Genomic DNA, 23998 nt, shown 5'->3' with positions numbered 1-23998 from the left:
GAAGTCACAGACAGAAACATTGAGGAGAAGCCTGTTAGCAAAACAATCCTAGGTATATAGGAAGTATAAAGGTAAAGGCAACTAGACAGATAAGCATATTATATTGACAGATGAGCTCAAAAAGTTAAAATAACACATTTGTAGCCAATGAGCTCACATGTCTTCTGTCCCATTAAATTGTTGCTTAACAGGCCTGAAATGTGAACTAATATGAGTACTTGAAGCAGAATGGGTGGCTAACTCTATTTCTTTTTTGTTTTGTTTTGTTTTGCCTTCTCAGAAATCATAATACTTATCCCCATATTCAGTAACATAAGACTACTACAAATCACGGATTTCAAAGCACCAAAATATTAACATATGCAGAACTACAAATTACAGATTTCAAAGTACCAAAAACATTAACATGTTTTTTTTCAAGACACATGCTAGAAAAACTAAGACCAAGAAAATGGGAACTTTTAATATATTTCATTATTATGAGACAATTATTCATAAAAGCTGTTTTGTAAACTACCCTCAAAACAATAATTTTACTTTGTTATTAGTAAGCTTTATTGAACAATATTTTATAGATATTTGAACTATTAAGGGAGCTAAACTACTACTGATCAAATTGGTTGACAAACTGTTACTGTCTTTTGAAAAAAAAAATAATTGCCCTACACTTGGTGAAGGTGTGTTTTAGTGATAATCGTTTGATCACATTTTTTTAATAAGTCAAAAGCTGATACTTATTGTTTTAGGTACCATCAATTCACTATTTGTGTGAGACAACTGTGCAGCTGTTAGCAAGTGTTTCTTCTTATCCCAGTAGTTATGTGACCATGGAGCTAGTATATCAAAGAAGGTATATGAGGGGTGAAGTCCCCACCCAGTAAGGGGAATGACTGCCCTCTTCAAAAGTGTTTCTTTCTGTGTTTATCATTATTTTTAGGAGTGACATTTTGTTTAATGTATAAAAGTTGATAAAACTGAAAATAGAAGAAATGAAAAAAACTTTCAAACTTGTATATACTTTCTTTAAACAGTTTGCAATTATAAGGCCACAGAAACTGCTCTCTGAGTTGTAGCACTTCACAAATGAATGGACATCAGATAAACAATAACCTTGATTTTCTTAAGCAAACACAGCTCTCTCTCACACACACAAATGATGCATGTATGCGTGTGCGCACGCGCGCACACACACACACACACACACACACACACACACACACACACACACATACACACACACACACTTACAATGTATACATGGCATACTGAGCTATAGTTAATGGATGTGCAAACAGTTTTGCCTTCTTCTGCAGGTTTCTAGTCTGCATTTAGGGAGAATATTTTAATAAATTTCTATTTGAGCATCTCACAATAAAACATAATGTACTGCCATTAACAGTGTGCTCATCTGTTACCATTTATTAAGTTAGTACTATAATTACTGGCACTTCCCATTTAAAGTGGAAAACTTTAAACAAAAAAAGGAATTTCATTAAATACCTGTAGTAGCTCAAAAGCAGCTAGAAGTTCCCCAGCAGCCATTCCACATCGATAGATTGTAAAGAAATCTAAATAAGGAGGAAAGGAAGGCTCTTGATATTTTTTCTTGCACAGTTTGACTAATGGAAGAGTACCAGTTAGTCCAATGAACTCAGGCCTTCCCTAAAAAAAAATAAAAAATAAAAACTCAGCACAGTCTGACATCTAAAAGCAAACAGAGCCATTTGTTTTTGAGAGGTCACTTACTTAGTACTAACCTTACCCTTAAGAAAGTAATAGCATAAAGAGTTAAAGTCTGAAAAGTATATGAATCATGTTTGGATTTTAAAACAGTATATTCTGATATATATTCTTTCTTGCAGCTGTGAATTTCCTCTTATTCCTAATGTCAGTCAGGCAGAACAGTTATCTGTAAGTGTATGTTCCCTAATCATCTTCTTAACAATGCTTCTAAGGTATTTGTTGTATAAATTAATAAGAAAGCTTCACAAACTCAGGCAGAAAGCGCTGGCATTAACAGTATATCTTCAAAATGTTCTGTTCTTGTAGTATAAAGTCCATCCTTTTCCAATATCTATTTTATCCAATACATAGGCACTGGGAACCACAGCTCAGTCTGGCCCAACAAGCTATAGAGACAAGGTGGCAATCCACCAGAGGGCACATGAACAATATGTTGAAACTCAGGAGTGATTTGACCAGCTCCATTTCATCTATCCACTCACCTTCATGTGGAAGGACAGTAAAGATCCCACCAAAAGTTTATGCTAGCACAAGAAGGACATGTAAATTACACACTCTTTTAGGAAAAAAACTCTCTGGTTAGCATATTGAACATATTTATTAAAATATCTATTATTCTGGGAGTAAAACATCAATTATAGACAGTAGAAGATACAGGAGAGTATCTAGATCCCAAACAACACAGAAAAACACAGAGAAATTCAGCAACTAATCAATCTATAAAAGAGATTCCCAGGCTGAAGTACATAGACCCTCAGAGGATATAAATTGATGTTTCAAAGTTAGTTTATAGGTTCATAGGTAGGTACTAGGCTATTGGCCCTAGGGCCTATATAAGCCTAGCCAAAAAGGTACCCTGGGTTTCACCACCCAAGAAAATTATTTTCCTGTGCCCCTGTCAAGCAGAGCCACAGAGGTGATCCCAGGGGTGAATTTCGTATTTCTTATCCACTCATCAAGATTTTTCTTGAAGAGTGCTAATGAGGAGCTTTGTTTGATATAGATAGGTAGTTTTTGTTCCAGAGTATGGAAAGTCTCTGGGACAGGAATCTATCCTTCCAGCATGTTCTGTTTATTGTGGTGACAAGGTTTAGGTCCTTAGAGCATGTAGCTTGGAGGGATTGGGATTTCTTTAAGTGGAGCATGTCCAACAGCTCTGGGTTTGACATAGCTTTGTATGTTAGGCAGAGAGCGCCTCAGAGTAGGCGATATGTGAATGAGTAAATCTGGAGTTTTTTGAGACAGTCTGCAAAGGGCATCTGTTTGAGGCCAGTAATCCTCTTTGTGAGGTATTTCTGCGGCCTTTCCAGTTGTTGTAGATGTCTTGTGAGGTACATAGCAAATGGGTGTGGTACTCTATAATGGGTCTAATGAGTGACGAGTAGAGGGGAACAATGACCTCTTTTTTCCTGGATGAGAAACCTTTTGTGATGAGGTGTGCCACATAGAAGGATTTCCTGACTACTGTGGCAATGTGATTATCAAAGGAGAGATTACTGTCCACCTCTGTCCCAACATCTCTTATCACACTTTCAGTGTTAAGTAGACTACCACCCATGTGGTAGCTCATGGGTACAGAGTTTTTACCAAAGGGGATGACAATGCACTTTTTTGCATTGAGCTTGAGGTCATGGCTTTGACACCAGGCATCTGTCTCAGTGAGGCCCTTTTGTAGGGTGTCCACATTGTTAGGAGTTTCAATTATGGTTCCTAGTTTGCAGTCATCTGCGAAATTCATTAGCCAAAGACCTTCTGTGTTAGCCTGTACTTCAGAAAAGTAGATACCAAACAGGAGAGGACCCAGGTCTGAACCCTGTGGTACTCCACTTGTCACTGGTCTGAAGTCGGATTTGGAGTCTGCTACTTTCACAGTGTGGGTTCTGTCAGTGAGCCATTTGGCAACCCATCTTGTGACGTAGGGATTTATACCTAGTTTAGTGAGTTTATCTATAATTCCAGTGTGGGGGATGGTGTCAAAAGCCTTGGCGAGATCTAGATAGGCTGCATGAACCACCTTACCCTTGTCTACGGCTTTGGTGAATGCTTCAAATAAGTCTATCAGGTTTATGAGACATGATTTGCCTTTTACAAACCCAAACTGGGTGGGGTCCAGAGTTTGGAGATTACCAATGTTTTTGTTTATAAGTTCCATGATGATACGTTCCATGGCCTTGCAGACCAGGCTCATTAGGCTAATGGGTTGGTAGTTCCCAGGGTCCGTGGTGGCTCTCCCTTTGTGGAGTGGGATAACTGTCACTGTGCACCATTCAGTGGGCACAAAGCCTGAGATGAGGCTATGATTGAACATGGTGCTTAGGTGGGGTGCCAGTTCATTCTGTAGTTCATGTAGAATGCAGCCTGGGATGTTGTCAGGTCCCATGGATGCTTGGAGAGTGTGGTTTTTACCAGTGCAGCCGTGATTACAGGAACTTTGCATTCTTCCAATATAGAGATGGGCCCTTTGGGGGGGGGTAACGTTAGCACTGAACCTATCTGCCAGGATGTTGGCAATATCAGTTGGGTCTGTATATTTAGTGCCATTGTACTGTACGTCAGAGCAGATCTGAGTATTGCCATTGAGATTCTTGACATAGCTGTAGAATGCTTTGTGATTATCTTTAGAATCAGTGGCAATTTTGTTTTTCGTAAATAGCTTTGGAGGATTTTATGAGGGGATCTCAGCTTCTTACTGAGTCTGACCAGGGAGTTCTTCCAATCATGGGATTTTACTCTTTTTTGTAACAGTTTCTTTCTTCTGTTCTAGAGTTTGTTTAAGGCAGGGAACCACCAGATTGGCTTCCTTTTTTTGGAGTATAGCATCTTGGTTCTGTTAGGGATAGCACGATCCATGCACTTCTGTAAGTGCTTATAAAGTGCATTTGTGCAGGATTCAGCAGTCATACCTCTATTGTTCATCAGCATGGGTGTTGTGAAGTTTGCCACTTCTGTCTTAAGAAGCGTGAAGTTGGCTTTGGAGAAATTTTTTATGGTGGTTTCCCTAATGGGGGCTGGGAGCAGGATGTGTATGTCTAGGGTGATTAGCTTGTGGTCGGATATGACCAACGAGGAATTGACCTCTGGTGTGGAACACCAGTAGTTCAGGTTAGTAATGACCAGGTCTAGGATATTGCTGCCCCTGGTGGGCATGTTTAAGTTGATCCAAGGCATTGGAATTTATGAATTCCAGAAAACTTTTTGATGGCTCAGAATCTCATATGAGACCACGGTGACTATTATTCCATGGAGGATATGTCAAAAACCCATCTATGAAATGAACACCAATGCTGAGTTTAAAAAGTCCTAAGTGTTGGCGAATTACTAATTTTCAGTGCTAGTGGTCTAATCATGTGTCACCCTGCAGTAAAACAGTTTTTATTGATACTTACATGGTGTAGATCATTCACAACATACCAGTGGTTGTTTCTTCTATTAATACTATGTCAGGAGAACCCACAGTAGATTATATAACACCATCCTTAGACCACTTTTTGGCACAGATTAGATCAACCTATGTAATCTGTGGCACATCAGCTTCATATACAACCTTTACAAAACCAAGTTCCTTTACTTTCATAACTTCTTTAGAGTAGGCTCTCTGGATCGTCCCCATCCTAATGATATCACTAGGCTTATAAGAGCAGAAACCAGTGCCATACTGCTGTAGGGGCTGAATGGGGGTCTTACAGACTGGCATAAGGATCTCTTAACATCTAGATGTAACAGATTTCACAGTGGTTCTCTGAACCATTTCTCTAACACATTACCAAAATGAGTTTGGTCAGACGGGGCACTGTCCAGCACCATCTCTATATCTCAAAATCACTATATGATTCTAGAGAGATGCTGTTTATTGCATAAGGATAGTGATTATTTTGATGCCCTGACTGCATTGCTTTGCATTTGCATGTGTTGAAAAACACCTGATGAGTTTCCATCCATGGAATCAGTTTCACTAGATATGATGTAAACTCACTCTGAGCATTAGTTGGCAATACAATGCTAGTAAGCTTTGCATCATCCACAAATTTGGATGTACAGATATTACTTAATAAAGAAATTACAGTCATAAAGACATTAAATATAAAAGGACCTAAGACTTATCTCTGGGGCATACCTCTTCTAATAATATGACTAATAGATAAGATGTTCTGTACTTTAAAACTAAAGTTTCTATCCTTTAACCAAACTGAAATCCACCTTATTCAAAAAAGATTAGTTTTCATTTAGGAGTGAGATTATAGTTGAAAAGGGAACAGAATCAAAATCCTTTGCAAGATCCAGATACAGTATGTCAACTGATAACACTACATCCAGGTCATGTACAACATTGGTATAAAACTGCTGTAAATTAATAGTGCAAGACCTAGCCAAAGTGACTCCATTCTTGTTTTTGTCCTTAATAATAAGGCCATTTGCCTAGTGCAGTTAAGCATTACCCTTTCAAAGCACTTAGCCAATGGGCAGGTAAGACTAATGGATCTGTAGTTGTCCATAACACTTACAGATTCCCCTTCACGCAACAAAATGATACAAGAAGATTTCCAGATATGAGGAACATAACCCTTATCTACATTCATCAATATAAGTATGTTAGACAAAAGTAATATTGTTTTCAATGTTGTTTTAAAAAGAAGCCATTGATATCATTCCAGCTGGCAGGTGAGTCTTTAATGATCCTTTTCAAAGACCTAGGCACACAACCTCCTAGAGTGGTTAGTAGAGAACCACATATTATACTTCTGAAACCTACAACACTCATATTAGCTAAAACAAAGGCCTGCAAATGTATTTATTTAGTTTATTTTACATTTGGTAATGGGGAAAGTCTGACTGGACAAAGTCCTTTTTCAGCAGAGGCCTGGGGAGAAAAGCTCCGTGTTTATAAACAATAGTTATTGCAATAATTGGAGGATACACAAATAACATTCACAGAAGTTAAATATATAATTTTACAATCTTGGAGGTGTCATGATACACAAAATTCATACACAAAAGTTAATATATACAATTTTACAATTTTGGGAAGGTGTTATGATATGGGGAGGATTGCACTAAAATACAGATTTCATTCATGGAAGAAATTATATACAGATTTACAAGTTTGAAAACTAGGATAGTCCATCACACATATCGTAAGTCTGAGAGATATAGGACATTTCTTAAATTAGGTAAGTCGAAGTGACAGACAGGAAGACTTACATGGAACAAGCAGATTCTACTGTGGATGTTCTGCGGCCTGCACTGTGGAAAGGCTGATAGAGGAGAGGAAAGAGAGAATAGATAGATTACTGGTAAGTAAATGTAGAATATACCCACACAAAAAAATACTAACAAGTCAATACACGGCCGGGGTAAAATCTCTATTAACAACTGTTTAGTAGGCGTAGCAATGTTCCTATTGGTTCCAGCAAATGTGTAAGCTTTTATATGTGTTATTGATCTTTTTATTATGTCTGAAGAAGCAAGGAGTGTCCTTGCCAAAGCACTTACTAAACAGTTGTTAATAAAGATTTTACCCAGGCTGTGTATCGGCTTGTTAGTATTTATTTTTGTGTGGTTATAATTTTAATATTCAGTTTTACTAATGGGCTGTTTATCCAAGCTGCTGGTGTCTTTCTTTGGTTGTGGATAAATCTGAAATATAGTTGAGGAAGAAAAATAGAACAGTGTTTTTTTTTTTAACACCTTCACTGGGTTGTCACCTGTGACACAGGGCAAATTCACATACGTAGTAAAGCAATCATCTTATAATTAGAGTAGTGTTATATTGAGGATTGGTCCTAGCTAGGCCAGCAAAGATCTCACAAACTAGCTTCTGCTGTCTTGTCAAACTCACCTAAATTAATGGCAAGGCTGTGTCAGTTGCCCCTTTGTAATAGCTATGTTTAAGGAATGATTGCTGTTGTCAATTTGCTAAGTTCAATTCAAACCTTCTCTTTACCTTTGTTGTTCCTAACCTGATTTCTATTAGAATTTGAAGGATTCATTTTATATATCTGGCAAGCTGATTTTTTTTCTCGGAGAAAGCTGGAGTAAAATTCTGGTCCACCAAGGCTAATTTTTCATTCCTTGATCAGATTATAGCAATTTAATAAGAACATACTTTGTAATAATTGAATTCTGCTTATTATAAATAATGGCCAATAGTCTTCAGTATACAGTTATATTATCTTATCCTTCTATTCCCAATTAGGCAAATCTGTTCTAATATAGACCACAACATAAACTTTCTTTTGCCTAACCATCATATTAGATTTAATGTATGTAGCTAAATTTCCTTACAATTTTATACATATGTGATCTGAGTTACCAAGGTGAGGTATCCCACATACTTTAAGTATATTTATTGTTGAGCTATAGAAGATTACAGTGAATATATTACCCTGTATTGTTGATAAACCAACATGTTCCATGGCACCCAGTTCATTAATGATATCCAAAATAAAACTAGGTTCCATATGCAATTTTGGCAGTCCAGTTAATGTCAGGGACATTTAAGTAACCAAACGGAATGCACTGGATATGTCTTTGTCTTACACATATTTTTAATTCAATGAGGAAAGTTTTAGTCTTGTCTAGAGTGAGCGCAGTGCTGCTGTAAAAAACAATGTTATTGTAACTGTTGGGTAGACTATTCCATGGGCAAATTCAGCAATGCTCTCTGGTGGAGGCTGAGGATATCACTAGTGGAGGTGTAGTCTAAAGGGGTTTAGGTTGGGGACATCGGTGAGCTGCTGCAGAGGTAGGGTACAATGTGCATGTCCACACTGCATGCCTGCCCCTGACTGTCATCATGGAAGCCATGAGAGAGGGAGAGTGAAATAGGATCAGTCATAATTAAAAAAAAAATTGAAGTAGAACAGTATGACCCCACAGGGTGTCCTTAAGTTTTCCACTGGCCCTAGCTTAAATTTAGGCAATAGACCAGGGGTGACTGGAGTGCTGTTATATCCAGCAAAGGACATGAGGCACTAGGTCAGCTGTCAGAATGAAGACAGAGTAGAAAAAAAATAACTCAAGAAGAAAACACACACACAGACCTACCACAAACCCACTTACCTGTTTCAACAAAACAGGTGTTCAGTAAAACTTATGTTCAATAAAACATTTGCACAAAAGAACCTGCAGTTCATTCTGTTGAGCAAATGAACATTCATCAACATGAAGTGCACCCATATATAGCTATCTAGAAATATATGCATATACACAAATACACACATTCACATTCCCACACATTGCAGCCATTAAGGGTGGTGTAACTGGGAAAGAATAGTTTGTGACAGCAATATTCAAAAACTAAATGAATATAAAAACAAGTTTTGTTAAATGGGCTCTTGGGTTACATAATAAAAAATAATTGACCTATAATCTAAGTCTTAGAATTAAGCACACTTTCTTGCACCTGAAAATGCTTTGCCCACTCATGGTGACTAGTTTCCATCATGTTATTGTATGAGGTGAATCAGACAATCTTGATATTCACAACCTCACTAATAAACCACCTTTGTGATCTTATAGCATTACACTTCAAGTAAGTCACTCCTGTAAATCATGAACATTACAATCAGTTTTGCTATAAAATGTTTATTAAATATAATTTAAAATACGTATTGGGCCATATATGAATTCTGTGGTCGGTTATGAATGTTCAGTGTCAGCTGTACGAGGACCTATAAACATTATCCTTTAAAAGAAAAATAAAGCACAATACATGCGTAATATTTCGCATGGCAGAACATTGTTAACATTTTATTATAAGATTATAAAAACAGTGCCACCGATATCCTTTTGCACTAAGACACTGAGACCACCGAGCTGTTGATATCTCTTTGGGATGAAACACAACATACATTTCTTTCTTTTTACACCTTTCCTACCGCATATTAAAAGCCATAAACATCTTTTGATTAAAGATATTAACTGTGATGGATGAAGAAAAGGAGGGCACCTCCAAAGTGTAAGAAAGAAGAGTCAGTGATAAACTCAACTGCTTAACACATTTCTTCTTACAGACATTATTTAGAAGTCCATTTTTAACAGCACAAAGAAAATTTAAAGTTTTAAAAGCCTTCTGCTGGAATAACTTACCCCTCTGTCATAGTCATAGATTTCAACAGTAATTACAGGAGGTTTATTTTCTGTGTCGTTTGGATCCCCATAAATTGTTACATTCTGGAATACTAGTGTCTGATCCCAAGTGGGTGATAAAGTATTTTCAACAACCTGTAATAAAAAAAAAAACTTATTTTTAGAAACACGTTATAACCTCAGTAACAGTGAACATCTACATTTCTATATATTCTGTGACAATATTAAAATGCCTCTGAGTAATGGCCACCCTTTCTTCCTTTTCAGTCTCTACCACTATGCACATTAAGTATATATATATATATATATATATATATATATATATATATATATATATATATATATATATATATATATTTCAGGTTCAGTCATCCTTATGCAGCCTCATTTTACTGGTAGTTAGCTTCACTTTTTGCTACCTTCTCTAGTATTTAGTCTTACTTGCTTGCCTTAACTTCATCTTTCTAACACTCCACTCCCTCCCCTAATTTCATATAATAATAAAACTCTGGATTTTTCTCTTCATCAAGAACATCTTCCCTCTCTACAGTCTAATAAACTTTTTGTGCCTGTGACTCTGTTGCCTTTAAATCTGTATGACACAAGTGATTGTCCCGTCATTGTAACTCTTCAGTCATTATCTCACTGTGACTGTACCTAGAATGCTGTTTGCTCAGAACAGGGGGAATACTTTGATGTTCCCCAATATTCACACTTTCAGCTCTGGTACTCTGAAGATAGGTTCATAGGTTGGTACTGGGCTATCTGCCCGAAGGCATATATTAGCCCAGCCATGTTTTGCGGTATTCACCGCCCCTTTAGTAGTTTCCTAGACCCTTGTACTAGCAGCTAGTACCGTTGGCCCCTATCTAGTAGTGCTGTTGGTGTGATCCCCGGTGTGAACTTTCTGTTACCCATCCACTCATCAAGGTTCCTCTTGAAGAGTGATAGTGAGGGGCTCTGTCTTATGTAGATCGGGACCCTGTTCCATAGTAAGGGAAGTCTCTGTGAAGGGAATCTATCCCTCCAGCATGTTGTATTCATTGTTGTGTTGAAGTTTATATCCCTAGAGCGTGTAGCTTGAGTAGATTTGGTTTTGCTAAGATGGAGCATGTTCAACAATTCTGGGTTGGACATGGCTCTGTATGTTAGACAGAGATCGCCTCTGAGAAAGCGGTATGCAACAGAGAACAGTCTTAGCTTTTTCAATCGTGCTGCATAAGGCAACTGTTTGAGGCCAGTAATCCTCTTGGTTAGGTACCTTTGTGGTCTCTCCAGCTGTTGGAGATGTCTAGCCAGGTACATTCCAAATTGTGCATTGTACTCAATAATGGGTCTGATGAGGGAGGAGTAGAGGGGCACCATTACATCCAGAATGGTAATTAAAGGCACCCCACCCTATTAAACTAGGTGGGGTTTATAAATAATGTATTCTACCAGACTGAAACTTAAATGCTGTTTAATAAACCACTCAATGATACTAGCAAATCTAAAAAAAAATCATATCTCAGCTGTGTCTTCTATTTTTTCTATCAGTCTACAGACCATTATAGGCCTAGCCAATAACATAAGTTCCCAACAGCCTTGGAGAGGGCAGCACAATTATTTATATTTACCTTGAAAGTGGCAAGGATGTTAACCTGCTTGACATGTACTGGAAGTTTCGTCTACATGCTTTTAAGTCAAACTTCACTTTTCTGCTGTTTTTTAGTCATTTAGTCAGCTCTGACTTTTCATGACCTCAGAAATTTAGCAAGTCAAATCTAATTCCTTCTTTATGTTTTTGCAAATTCACATTGATTTCTTCAGCATTGTTGTCTATCCACTTTAGCTTCTTCACTTACCTTCTGTCCTTCCTGGCATAAGTTTGTTCTCCAGTGAATCCTGTCTTCTCAATTTGTGGATCAATTATTTGATTTTTAGATTAACTATTAGGCCTCCCAGTGTGAACAGTCTTGATTTATTTCCTTAATTATGAACTGATCTGATCTTATTGCAGTCTATGGAATTCTCAATATGTTTCCACAACACCTCAGTTCAAAAGCCTCTGCTTTGCTGTCCAACTAGTTCAGCTCTCACAGCCATATGTTATTATTGAAATACCAGAGCTTTGACTTTGTCGACCTTTGCTGAAAATGTGATATCTTTGCTCTTTAAAAGCTTATCCAGATTTGCCATACATTTTCTTTCAAAAGCAGGCATCTTTAAATTTTATTTTTATTTTTTTAATTTTTTTAACTTCATTTACTTAGATACAGAGATTTATATGTACATACATTTCCAATATTTGTATGTAAGGTTAATTGAGCAAATCAAAGGACTGCAGCCCCTGTTGCACATGCATTTGCTCTGGGTGGGGGGGGGGATTAAATTTCTGTCTATCACACCTACCGTGATATATTGCCAACACTCAGAAGCTACTGCTTTTACAGAATAGAATTTGTATATTTGTAACACCATGTGAGAGGTCCAAATACCACTGTATAACAGTAGCAACTACCCTGCACCCCCAGCACAGTACATGAATCTTTAAACTTCTCAGCCTATATGACTTAAGCTATCTTTTAAAACTAAACAGTTTTATAGCTTTGCGACTTTTCACAAGTATCACCCTCTTAATGTTTCCAGTAATCAATATAACTACATTTTATTCTTATCTGAAATGAAAATGATAGCGTATACGGTTTTGGAACTGTGATGCTATACCTTCTTCTGTTGTGTCTTCCTGGAAAAGAGGGAATTGAATAGCAGATAAAGCTAAATGCATACAACAAAGTGGGCCTAAATTACGGATGCTCTATCAAGAGCATGCTTTAACTAAAAAAAAAAAATCAATCACAGAGCATTTTACTAAAATCTGTTCAGATAAATCATCTGTGTATATGAATACAGCACCTGACAGTCACGTGATCAGCCCACACCCTCATGCATTCTTCCCTTGAAAGAATCTCCATCTGGCTCACAGTCCGACACCACCAACTCTCCAGATAGGTTAACTACTGAGACAACATGCAGCTCATTCATTTTTGCACACTGGACCCAGAAGATAGTATCTCCAGGGGAGGCCAACATTATAGTGAGAAGAACAAAATACTTTTCCACTGCTGCAGTATTATGGACACAGCTCACCATCTCTGACCCCCATTTACAGGCAGGGTACAATATGGTGAGTGGGAGCACCTATTAGATGGAAGGCTGGACCTTCTGGCATGGGTACTATTGTACGTGGGATTAACTGCCACAGGAACACCCCCCCCCAGAAGAAACATGGCACCTAGTCCTCCTGTTTGACTGCTCATTATGTGAAGATTTGAGGCATGGCACAACTTACACCCCACCACTGGTCATACAACATAAAAGATTTAAAAGCTCAGAATTTAACAATCCCATGGCCATGGAGCATAACTTCAGACAGGAAGTAACATTACAAAATACCAGCATAAAGGTTCTTCAGGAGATTCTTACTTGCTGTGCCCAGGCAGGCAATGGGCACAGTAAAATAGCCAAAAAAAAGGCACTGGAAGGTTCACCAGATAAAACTACAAACTTTATTAGATACAAACTGTGAGAACACAACAAAATGAACGCCTTAACTGAATCACTGCGTTTCCATTAGTACAACTTCATCAGATGAGCATACCAACTTCTGCCAGCATTTTTATATAGTCCTTGATTAATCAATTAACAAAAATCCCAAGTTTAAAGCCACAGTACAACATTGTTAGGTGCATGAGAATAAAATGCAGTAGATGAAAAAACTTGTTAAAAACGTTTAAAAAAAACCTAATAATAAATACATAATAAAAAAAACTGAATTTTGAGTACAAATAAAACTGTAAGGTGCATTAAAAAAAACATATATATATATATATATATATATATATATATATATATATATATATATGTGTGTGTAAAATACATAATGTTAAATATTACTCATAAATCTGAATGTGTTAAAAGTGAATATACAGTTACATAAAATACTGTGTAAATTATTGGGTTTTACATTTATACCAAAGACTAAGACTGATGTATTTTAGGTTGCTGGCTGATTTTATTTATATGTAAAAAGAATCTGGAATTATTTTTAGTGGTCAAACAAGATCCAACACACAAAACTAAGAAATTTTGAAACTACAGTAGAAGGCAAATTACGGCAAGCCCTAAGCAACAATAGTGTTTTCAAACCTAAGTAAGGAAAAGAGAAACGTATTGGAAGAATGTAGAAACAACAAAACTTAAGAATCATGAAACCTGATAAGGGTGGTAGTGTTGTTTTAATGGACAAGATTACATATGAAGGGAAAATGATGGATATTCTGGGAGATGATAATCTGTATGTAAGAGTTTCACTAAATGACGTAAACATTGCATATAAGAAAATACAAGTATTTTTTAATGATTTACTGATTGAATGACTCATTGATACTGACACATAGAACTTTTTACATGTTGAAAAACCCAGGGTTCCATCCATATTTGGTATCTCGAACGTCCACAAGGACTTAACACACCCTTAAGGCCAAATTTGTTGATTCAAAGCTTAAAAAAGTATTTATGAGGGTGAAAATGTGCTGAAAGATTTATGGCACCTCTTGAAAAAAATTGCATTCTGGTCTATACTTAGACAACTTGACCTTTATTTCAGTGGATGTGATTGATTTGTTTTCTTCCATTCCTCATGAAATAGGTCTGGAATGGTTGGAAGAAGTTTTAAGTGACAGCACTGACATTAGTCACAATGACTGTCATGCTTAATTTTAATGCATATAATTTTAAAAAACAATTTTATATTTTTTGAAGTTGAGTATTTTAAACAATTAAGAGGTACTGCCATGGGGGCCCATTGTGCCCTCACTTATGCTAATATTATACTTTCCTACTGGGAAAATACATTTGTATTTAATTGTGGTTTTAGGAATTGTTGAAACTTTTATGCTCATTTTTTGGACGACATATGTTTGTTTTGGACAGAATCTGAAGACAAGTTTTTAGAATGTTTTAACTATTTATCAAATACCACTGAATTTTTAAGGTTTACATATGTGGTCAGTCATGATGAGATGAGATATTTGGATATTTGTATCAGCAAAAACAATGGCCATTTTAAAACCAGGGTGTACAGGAAGGTGACCTTTTCAAATTCCTACCTGCACTACAGCAGTGCACACCCTTACTATCAGAAGAGGCCAGTTTGTGCGTATCAGCAGGATGACATCAGGTAACAATGATTGTGTTAGTGAAAGTAGGTTCCTTATGCATTTGTTCAGGGCTAGGAGATACCTGGAAGAGCTTCTCACAGAAGTATATTGTGAGGTACTTGAAGCTAGAAAAACTAGGTTTGTCCCCATTTTTGGCAGTGATACCTATGATTCTGGCAGTACTGAACTGCCTGATGTCAAGATAGATAATATGTACAATGGTGCTTTGGTTACTACTTATGATGGGGTAGCTGGGTTGGCCAGAAACCTCATAGAAGATGAATGGTGTAGATTTGCCAGTACTTCTGATATGCTACATTTTTGACAAACTATTTCAATGTATTTACAGAAAGTGCCGTAACATCAAGAATATTTTGGAAAATGGTGCATCTATGGCCAATAACTGCAATTCCAGCAAGAGGGGTACATTTAAATGTGGCAACTGTGCTCAATGTCTTTGTGTCAAAACTGGTGACACATACTATCTGAAGGTTAGAAATAGGTTCATTAAGACCATAGGTTTTGCTAACTGCAACACACAGGGTATTATTTACTTAGATTTGTGTGGCAAATGTGATGCATTTTATATAGGCAAAACTGAAAGAAAACAAAAATTGAGAATGTATGAGCACAGATACGACATAAGAAAAATGAATACAAATAATGCTTTATATAAACACAATTTGAATTGTATAGGAGCAGATTTTTATTTTTTTGTAACTAAGACGCTGCCTATTGACCCTAGAGGTGGCCCTTGGGAGACACGTCTAGAATACAAGGAGTTGTACTGGCAGTTGGTGCTAGAAGCTAACAAATGCCCTGGTTTAAATGACATGGTTTCACGGAAGCCTGTTTTAATGTTGAGGTCAGCTAAACTTTGAAAATGATGGGTAGTTTTAATCAAACATCCTTTTATATTTTTAATGGTTTTATCCAGCAGAGGGTGCTGTTTTACACAATATTTTATGTAACTGTATATTCACTTTTAAGACATTCAGTTTTATGAGTAATATTTAACATTATGTATTATTTATATATATATATATATATATATATATATATATATATATATATATATTATGTGCACCTTACAGTTTTATTTGTACTCAAAGTTCAGTTTTTTATGTACTTATTATTAATTTTTTTAAACGTTTTTAACAAGTTTTTTCATCTTCTGCATTTTATTCCCATGCGCCTAACAATGTTGTACTGTGGCTTTAAACTTGGGATTTTTGTTAATTGATTAATCTAGGACTATATAAAAATGCTGGTAGATGTTGGTATGCTCATCTGATGAAGTTGTACTGACGAAAACAAGGTGATTCAGTTAAGGTGTTTGTTTTGTTGTGTTCTCACAGTTTGTAACTAATAAATTTGTGATTTTATCTTGTGAACCTTCCAGTGCCTATTTTTTGGTCATTGATTTGAATTGAGGCACTCTTCCCACCTTTCATAGTAAAGTAGCCCCATAGAAGTGGGCCAGACAGAGAGATAGTCATGCAGATGGTCTTCAGTGGACATGAACAGGCTCTACAGATTTTGTTTGTGTCTTTCGGCTTTTCCCAGTTAGGGGTCACCACAGCGGAACTCCGGTCCGCTAATGGTTGGCAGTTGATTTTTACATACTGGCTTGCCAGGCCTGACGCACAACCTTCAACAAAGGTATGCCCATTTATGCATGTCTCCACGCAGAAGACATTCTAGCTGAGAATCAAATCGGACAGCATCTTACTGTGAGGCGACAAAGCTACCGCAGCACCACCACCACGGGTTATTAATTCATCAGCCAAGACTAAGGGCAAATAAGAAAGCAACAAAATCCCCTTTGGGTGTTTAGACTTTATAATTGTGTTTATTATGTTAATAGTTTGCTTTTTCTTGATTTTAGTAACCGTTTGTTTTCATGTGCTGTAATTTGAAGAAGTTTCCTTCTCAGAAGCAAACATGTGACTTGGACTTCCAAACAACTTTTATTTCTTACACAAAAACAACCAAAAAAGCACTGAAAATAATAATAATAAATGACCGTAGAAACCAGAATCCACCACTCAAATAATTTAATAAATTATTTGAGTGGTGGATCCTGATTTCTACGGTCATTTATTATTATAACTTTTATTTCTTCCCTGGATCATATTCAATTTATGGATAGGGGAGTTGCAATACATTTGGACATTTTCTTTATCAACGTTTTCAGCAGCAACAACAGTGGATCAAAAATAAAGTAAAAATGAAAAATAAAAATAAGCGGGCACTGTTAAGAACAATTTTTTTAACTCTATATATATATATATACATATATATATATATATATATATATATATATATATGTATATTACATTTTTTATTCAGTGTCTTTTCTGCTTGTAAATAATATGCTTCCTGAAAAGTAGATCACAGCAGTAGTACAGCAACCACACCAATCAGTCTCCATATTCTAATAAGGGAGTTTCTTCTCCTCCAATCTGATGTACATTTTTCTAACCAATCAGATTTTACATCTCATCATCCAATTATGCCAGGTAGCCTAGCCCACTCCCCCCTTTTCAAGAGGTTTTCAACCACTGGAAATTAATAGTTTTATTATCTGATGAAGTCTATTTACAACGAAAGTACTCAAAAAGATATTAAACCTACAGAAGGATCTCTGTGAATCTTTATTTTTTGTTACTTTTTTTACTTTAGTAGTAGTGGTAGAGAAAACCTTAGCATTTAAGTTGAAGCTAAAAATATAACTTACAGGTCAGCTGATTACAGTCATGTACCACTGTTGGTACCACCAAGGATCACAGAACCTTACAGAATCACCTTTCTCTGCTCTTTGTTAGTCCCAACAAGGTCAAGCTACTTGTACAGGTTTGGAGACCCTAATAAGAACACCATGCCACTAAAAGTGGTCTTATAACCCTAGCATTTCACAGGATATCAAATATTGTCAACATACTTAGAATTATTTTAAATACTGCTAATATACTAAGCTATATTTTCTAGACTACTGTTATAGTTTACACACTGATGAAATTTGCTGTGTTTGTGGGTTTTTTTATTTGAATTCCCCTTCTCTTTATGGCAAAAGCAATTATTTAATTTTGATTGGCATTTTCACATAAAATATGCCTTTGTTTTCTTTTAATTATCTTTGTGATATGACGCTGTTTTTAAAATTCTGTCCATTCACACAATCAGTGTCAGTTGAAGCAATGCCTTCTGTTTAATTGTCCCTGAAACACTGTTTAATAACTGCATTCATCAGATGACTGTATGTGCTGGAGTTACAGCTCTGTGAATTATACAAATCCTTGCTGTATTTTTCTTGGGAATGTATTTCATATTATAATTTGAATTCTGTAGTTTCAGTTTCCTAATTCACACTCTTAAATAAAATGATTAATTTCTTAAACTATTATCTCTTGTAACAGAGGTACATGGGATATATGCAAATGACCCTTATGAACATCAGGTGTTTCAGCTATATGGCGATTCTGATTGCCCATGACTTTTACATTTGAAGTCATTTTAATGGACATTTTCAGGCCAATAATGCCAAACCCCACTAGCTGTGGATATGCATATTTCAGCCTTGCTATGACCTCTTCAGCATAGCATAAGCAGAGTGTTTGACTAAGCATAAGAAACACAGGGTTGCTATACACAGATGATGTCCATTTTCATTAGGATGACTGCAAAATATCCCAAATAACAAATTAAAACAAAGAGTTAGAAGGTCACACTGAAAAACCAATCAGAAAAAACTAAATGAAAACTCCAGCCAAGCTAGAACTTCCAATGAGTGACCTCCCAAACCTCTTGTAACAGAGGCACATGGGATATATGCAAATGACCCTTATGAACATCAGGTGCTTCAGCTATATGGCGATTCTAATTGCCCATGACTTTTACATTTGAAGTCATTTTAATGGACAATTTCAGGCCAATAAAGCCAAACCCCACTAGCTATGGATATGCATATGTTGGCCTTGTTATGACCTCTTCAGCATAGCATAAGCAGTTTTGACCTTTTTCATGCTGTACATTATAAGACAGCAATCTATAGATTGCATGATACTCAACAGAAGTGTTGGGAAATGGGTTGTACTATTACCATTTGAATAACTTCATTATGATTTGTTTGAAACTAGTGACATGAGCTGTTGGAGAATACATGAATTTAATCAATACAACTTTTTTTCTAGAAATAACAGCCAACATCAAATAGTCTAATGTGTTTTAGTTATATATATATTGAAAACATTTATTCAAGCTCGTGAAACTTTTGAGTAAAGAAGTTTTTCACTTCACAGGGTTGTGCAGTCTCCATGTTAGTACAGATCCAGCCTCCATATGGCAGTATAGCATGGCTTTCTAGGTTTCAAAAATTCTTTTGTTTATGTTTTTGAAGAAAGTCAAAATTTTCCATTCTCAGCTTTATTTCTGTAACATTTTCCATTTTGATGATAATAATTTTCCAATAATTAGTAGATTCTAGTTGCTGGGGGTCGGATAGTGGCAAATAGTGTAGGATTCGGGAAGAAGTAGAATGATGGGAAAAGTTATTACCAATAAAAATAAAAAATTACAGACGGGAAAAGTGCTTCTGTTTGCTGTCACTGTTTTTAGATTGTTGTATCATCCTTTGTTTGGAATCACTGCTGTCTATACTGAAGTTTAACTGTGGTTTTGCTTTGTGTGAAAATTATCTTTTCTTTGGGGGTAATGGCATTAAGATTGGTTTGTTACTTTGTTAAACTCCAATGCTCTTCATGAGTAATGCCGTGGGTGCAAATTGTTACAAAAAGTATGTAGATGGGGTATTTGTTCAGCATTAAATGACAATACTTGCAAGGATGGCAAAGGTGCATGGCAAAGAACACCAGTCCATATAATAAAATGCAATGCCTGCACACATAGAACACAATAAATCAGTGTATTCCTTCATTTAAACAATAATTAAAACCACATACTGGTAAAAACCTTCTTCAGTATGGTAATAAAAAAATTCAAATTTTCAACAATTATTTATCACTTCCTTGAACTGACATAACAATCATATTAATTCATATTTAAAGGTATATCACTATAAAAAATCCATTAATAATGATTTAAACCAAGAGAAAATAATGTTCCTAATTTTACAATACAAAAATGTTCTGTGTCGCTAAGTATTTGTTTCCTTCCTAATTTATTAGGACTTCTAAGCATGATTTTATCAATATACAAAAAAATGAAAATGAGCCACTCAGATGCTTGCATAAATGTTTAAACAAAGCATTAGATTCTTGTTGACATCTAATGTTACTTAAATGTTCAAATATTCATGTTTTTTTAAAAAAACTGGACGTTTTTCCAAGATAAAAAGCAGAGCAAGAACATGTAACTAAATATATTAAATCAACTGTAAATTACAAGTAATGATAGTCTTCAATTCATAAAAACCAGAAGTGTTAGCTAATATAAATTCCTCACTTTGAAGGACAACACATGCCATGCATGCACCACGTGGAACACATCCCTTTAAAACATGACCATCTAATGTTGTTTATATTTCACATATACTACACTCTTTCTTGTAATGATTAAAATAATTTCCTATAGTTGTACCATGTCTATAGGAGAAAGAACATTTATTAGGAAGAATTTCTAACATATTTTGTCCATCTGCAAGATGGACCAATTTTGGTTAACAATTTGGTGGAAGGACTCAGTATTACTCCCAAAGTTTGTAACTAATCTTAACATTTGTCCAACATTAACATTTTTGTTCCTACATTGATATCCCAAAAATTCATCTCAAGATTTATTGTTGGTGTTACTCAAAGCCACATTTAATATTTTGATGTCAAAACCTCTACTAATAAATCTAAATGTTAAATCTTGACTAATATTCTTACGATGCTCCACCTCAGAACAAATTCTCTTTATCCTATAGTACTGTGATAAGGGGATGTTATTAATTGTGGCCAAAGATGACAACTAGTTGCTTGTAATAAATAATTTTTGTGAAATTCTTTTCTATAAAGAGAAGTTTTAACACTTACATCTAATTTCTTTTCAACTAATACATCCAAAAATAACATTGTTAATGTATCATAATTTAAAGACCCCACTTAATACAATTGAGATGCTTTAGAAACTCATAGGTTCATAGGTTCATAGCTAGGTACTAGTCTATTGGCCCTAGGGCCTATATAAGCCTAGCCAAAAAGGTACCCTGGCTTTCGCCACCCAAGAAAATTATTTTCCTGTGCCCCTGTCGAGCAAAGCCAGAGAAGTGATCCCCGGGGTGAATTTCCTATTTCCCATCCAATCATCAAGATTTTTCTTGAAAACTGCTAATGAGGAACTCTGTTTGACATAGATAAGTAGTCTGTTCCAGAGTATGGGAAGTCTCTGGGACAGGAATCTATCCCTCCAGCATGTTCTGTTTATTGTGGTGACAAGGTTTAGGTCCCTACAGCATGTAGTTCAGAGGAATTGGGATTTTTTTAAGTGGAGCATGTCCAACAGCTCTGGGTTTGACATAGCTTTGTATGTTAGGCAGAGATCGCCTCTGAGTAGGCGATATGCGACAGAGTAAAGTTGATCTGCGTAGGGTATCTGTTTGAGGCCAGTAATCCTCTTTGTGAGGTATTTCTGTGGCCTCTCCAGTTGTTGTAGATGTCTTGTGAGGTACATACCAAAAGGGGTGCTGTACTCTATAATGGGTCTAATGAGTGATGAGTAGAAGGGAACAATGACCTCTTTTTTTCTGGATGAGAAACTTTTTGTGATGAGGTATGCCACGTAGAAGGATTTCCTGACCACTGTGGCAATGTGATTATTAAAGGAGAGACTACTGTCCACCTGTGTCCCAAGGTCTCTTATCACTCTTTTGGTGTTAAGTAGACTACCACCTATGTGGTAGTTCAAGGGTACAGAGTTTTTACCAAAGGGGATAACAATGCACTTTTTGGCATTGAGCTTCAGGCCATGGCTTTGACACCAGGCATCTGTCTCAGTGAGGCCCCTTTGTAGGATGTCCACATCGTTAGGAGTTTCGATTATGGCTCCCAGTTTGCAGTCATCTGCAAACTTCATTAGCCAAAGACCTTCTGTGTTAGGCTGTACTTCAGAGAAGTATATAACAAACAGGAGAGGACCAAGGACTGAACCCTGTGGTACTCCACTTGTCACTGGTCTGAAGTCAGATTTGGAGTCTGCTACTTTCACAGTGTAGGTTCTGTCCATGAGCCAGTTGGCAACTCATCTTGTGACATAGGGATTTATACCTAGTTTAGTGAGTTTGTCTATAATTCCAGTGTGGAGGATGGTATCGAAAGCCTTGGCGAGATCTAGATAGGCTGTGTGAACCACCTTACCCTCATCTATGGCTTTGGTGACTGCTTCAAAGAAGTCTATCAGGTTTACGAGACATGATCTGCCTTTTACAAACCCGAACTGGGTGGGGTCCAGAGATTAGAGATTGCCAATGTCTTTGTTTATGAGTTCCATGATAATACGTTCCATGGCCTTGCAGACCAGGCTCGTCAGGCTAATGGGGCAGTAGTTCCCGGGGTCCGTCGTAGCTCCCCGTTTGTGGAGTGGGATAACTATCGCAGTGTGCCATTCAGTGGGCAAAAAGCCTGAGGTGAGGCTATGATTGAACATGGTTCTTAGGTGAGGTGCCAGTTCGTTCTGTAGTTCATGTAGAACGCAGCCTGGGATATTGTCAGGTCCCATGGATGCTGTGTTCTTGGGTTTGGAGAGTGTGTTTTTTACCTGTGCAGCAGTGATTACAGGAACTTTGCATTCTACTGGTATAGAGATGGGCCCTCTAGGGGGTGAGAGGGGGGTAAAGTTAGCAGTGAACCTATCTGCCAGGATGTTGGCAATATCAGTTGGTTCTGTATATTTAGTGCCATTATGTTGTAACTCAGAGCAGGTCTGTGTGTTGCCATTGAGATTCTTGACATAGCTATAGAATGCTTTGTGGTTGTCTTTAGAGTCAGTGGCAATTTTGTTTTCATAATTAGCTTTGGAGGATTTTATGAGGGATCTCAGCTTCTTACTGAGTCTGACCAGGGAGCTCCTCCAGTCATGGGATTTTACTCTTTTTTGCAAAAGATTCTTTCTTCTGTTGTAGAGTTTGTTTATGGTAGCGGACCACCAGATTGGCTTCCTTTTTTTGGAGGATAGCATCTTGGCTCTGTTAGGGATAGCACGATCCATGCACTTGTGTAAGTGCTTATAAAGTGCATTTGTGTAGGATTCAGCAGTCGTACCTCTATTGTCCGTCTGCGTGGGTGTCATGAAGTTTGCCACTTCTGTCTTAAGAGGTGTGAAGTTGGCTTTGGACACGTTATTTTACGGTGGTTTCCCTAATGGGGGGGTGGGGGTGGGATGTGGATGTCTAGGGTGTTAGCTTGTGGTTGGATCTGACCAACAAGGAATTGACCTCTGGTGTGGAACACTGGTCGCCCATGTTGGTTATGACCTGGTCTAGGATATTGCTGCCCCTGGTGGGGGTGTGAATAAGTTCATCCAAGGCGTTGGAATTTATGAATTCCAGAAAACGTTGAGCAAAAGAGTTGGCACATGAGTAATTTTCCCAGTTAATGGTGGGGTAATTGAAATCACCCATTATTAGGGTGTTGGGTTGTACCCTAATATTTTCCAGTATATCAAGGAATGAGGAGTAGGAATCCTGGGACATGGTGGGGGGGTCTGTAGCAAGCTACAATTTGGATTGCGGTCTTGCCCAGAGTTAGTTTCACTTGGATAATCTCGGATGCATTATGCTGTGCAACAAGCCTGGAGGTGTGGATATCCTTAATGAATATGGACACACCTCCGCCTTTAGTGCTTCTCTCCGGGTTAGGTGGCTGAAAGGTGTGGTATGAATTATAACCTGGTAATGCAGGGGTGCTCTCTGGAGCTTTGAACCAGGTCTCTGTCACTGCACAGATATCAATGTTCTCCATTTTAAGGAG

At 36.9% G+C, this 23998-nt stretch overlaps 1 protein-coding gene across 1 annotated transcript in view; it reads right to left on the bottom strand.

The window, feature by feature from the left end:
* Positions 1-23998, bottom strand: part of LOC122797634 (otoferlin-like) — a 1687021-nt gene that overhangs the window by 857375 nt on the left and 805648 nt on the right. Inside the window, exons 18-20 of the mRNA XM_044066178.1 lie at positions 9832-9966; positions 1758-1763; positions 1501-1662 (exon numbers count right to left, since the gene is read on the bottom strand). Coding sequence (XP_043922113.1) covers positions 1501-1662; positions 1758-1763; positions 9832-9966 — 303 coding nt within the window. The remainder of the gene's footprint in view (positions 1-1500; positions 1663-1757; positions 1764-9831; positions 9967-23998) is intronic.

The sequence above is a fragment of the Protopterus annectens genome, chromosome 3.part1 (genome assembly GCF_019279795.1).
Source record: "Protopterus annectens isolate FY-2018-M chromosome 3.part1, PAN1.0, whole genome shotgun sequence".
NCBI classification, from domain to species: Eukaryota; Metazoa; Chordata; order Ceratodontiformes; family Protopteridae; genus Protopterus; species Protopterus annectens.
Note: the sequence above shows the minus strand (reverse complement) of the source record. Positions and strands in the feature narration are given on the sequence as shown.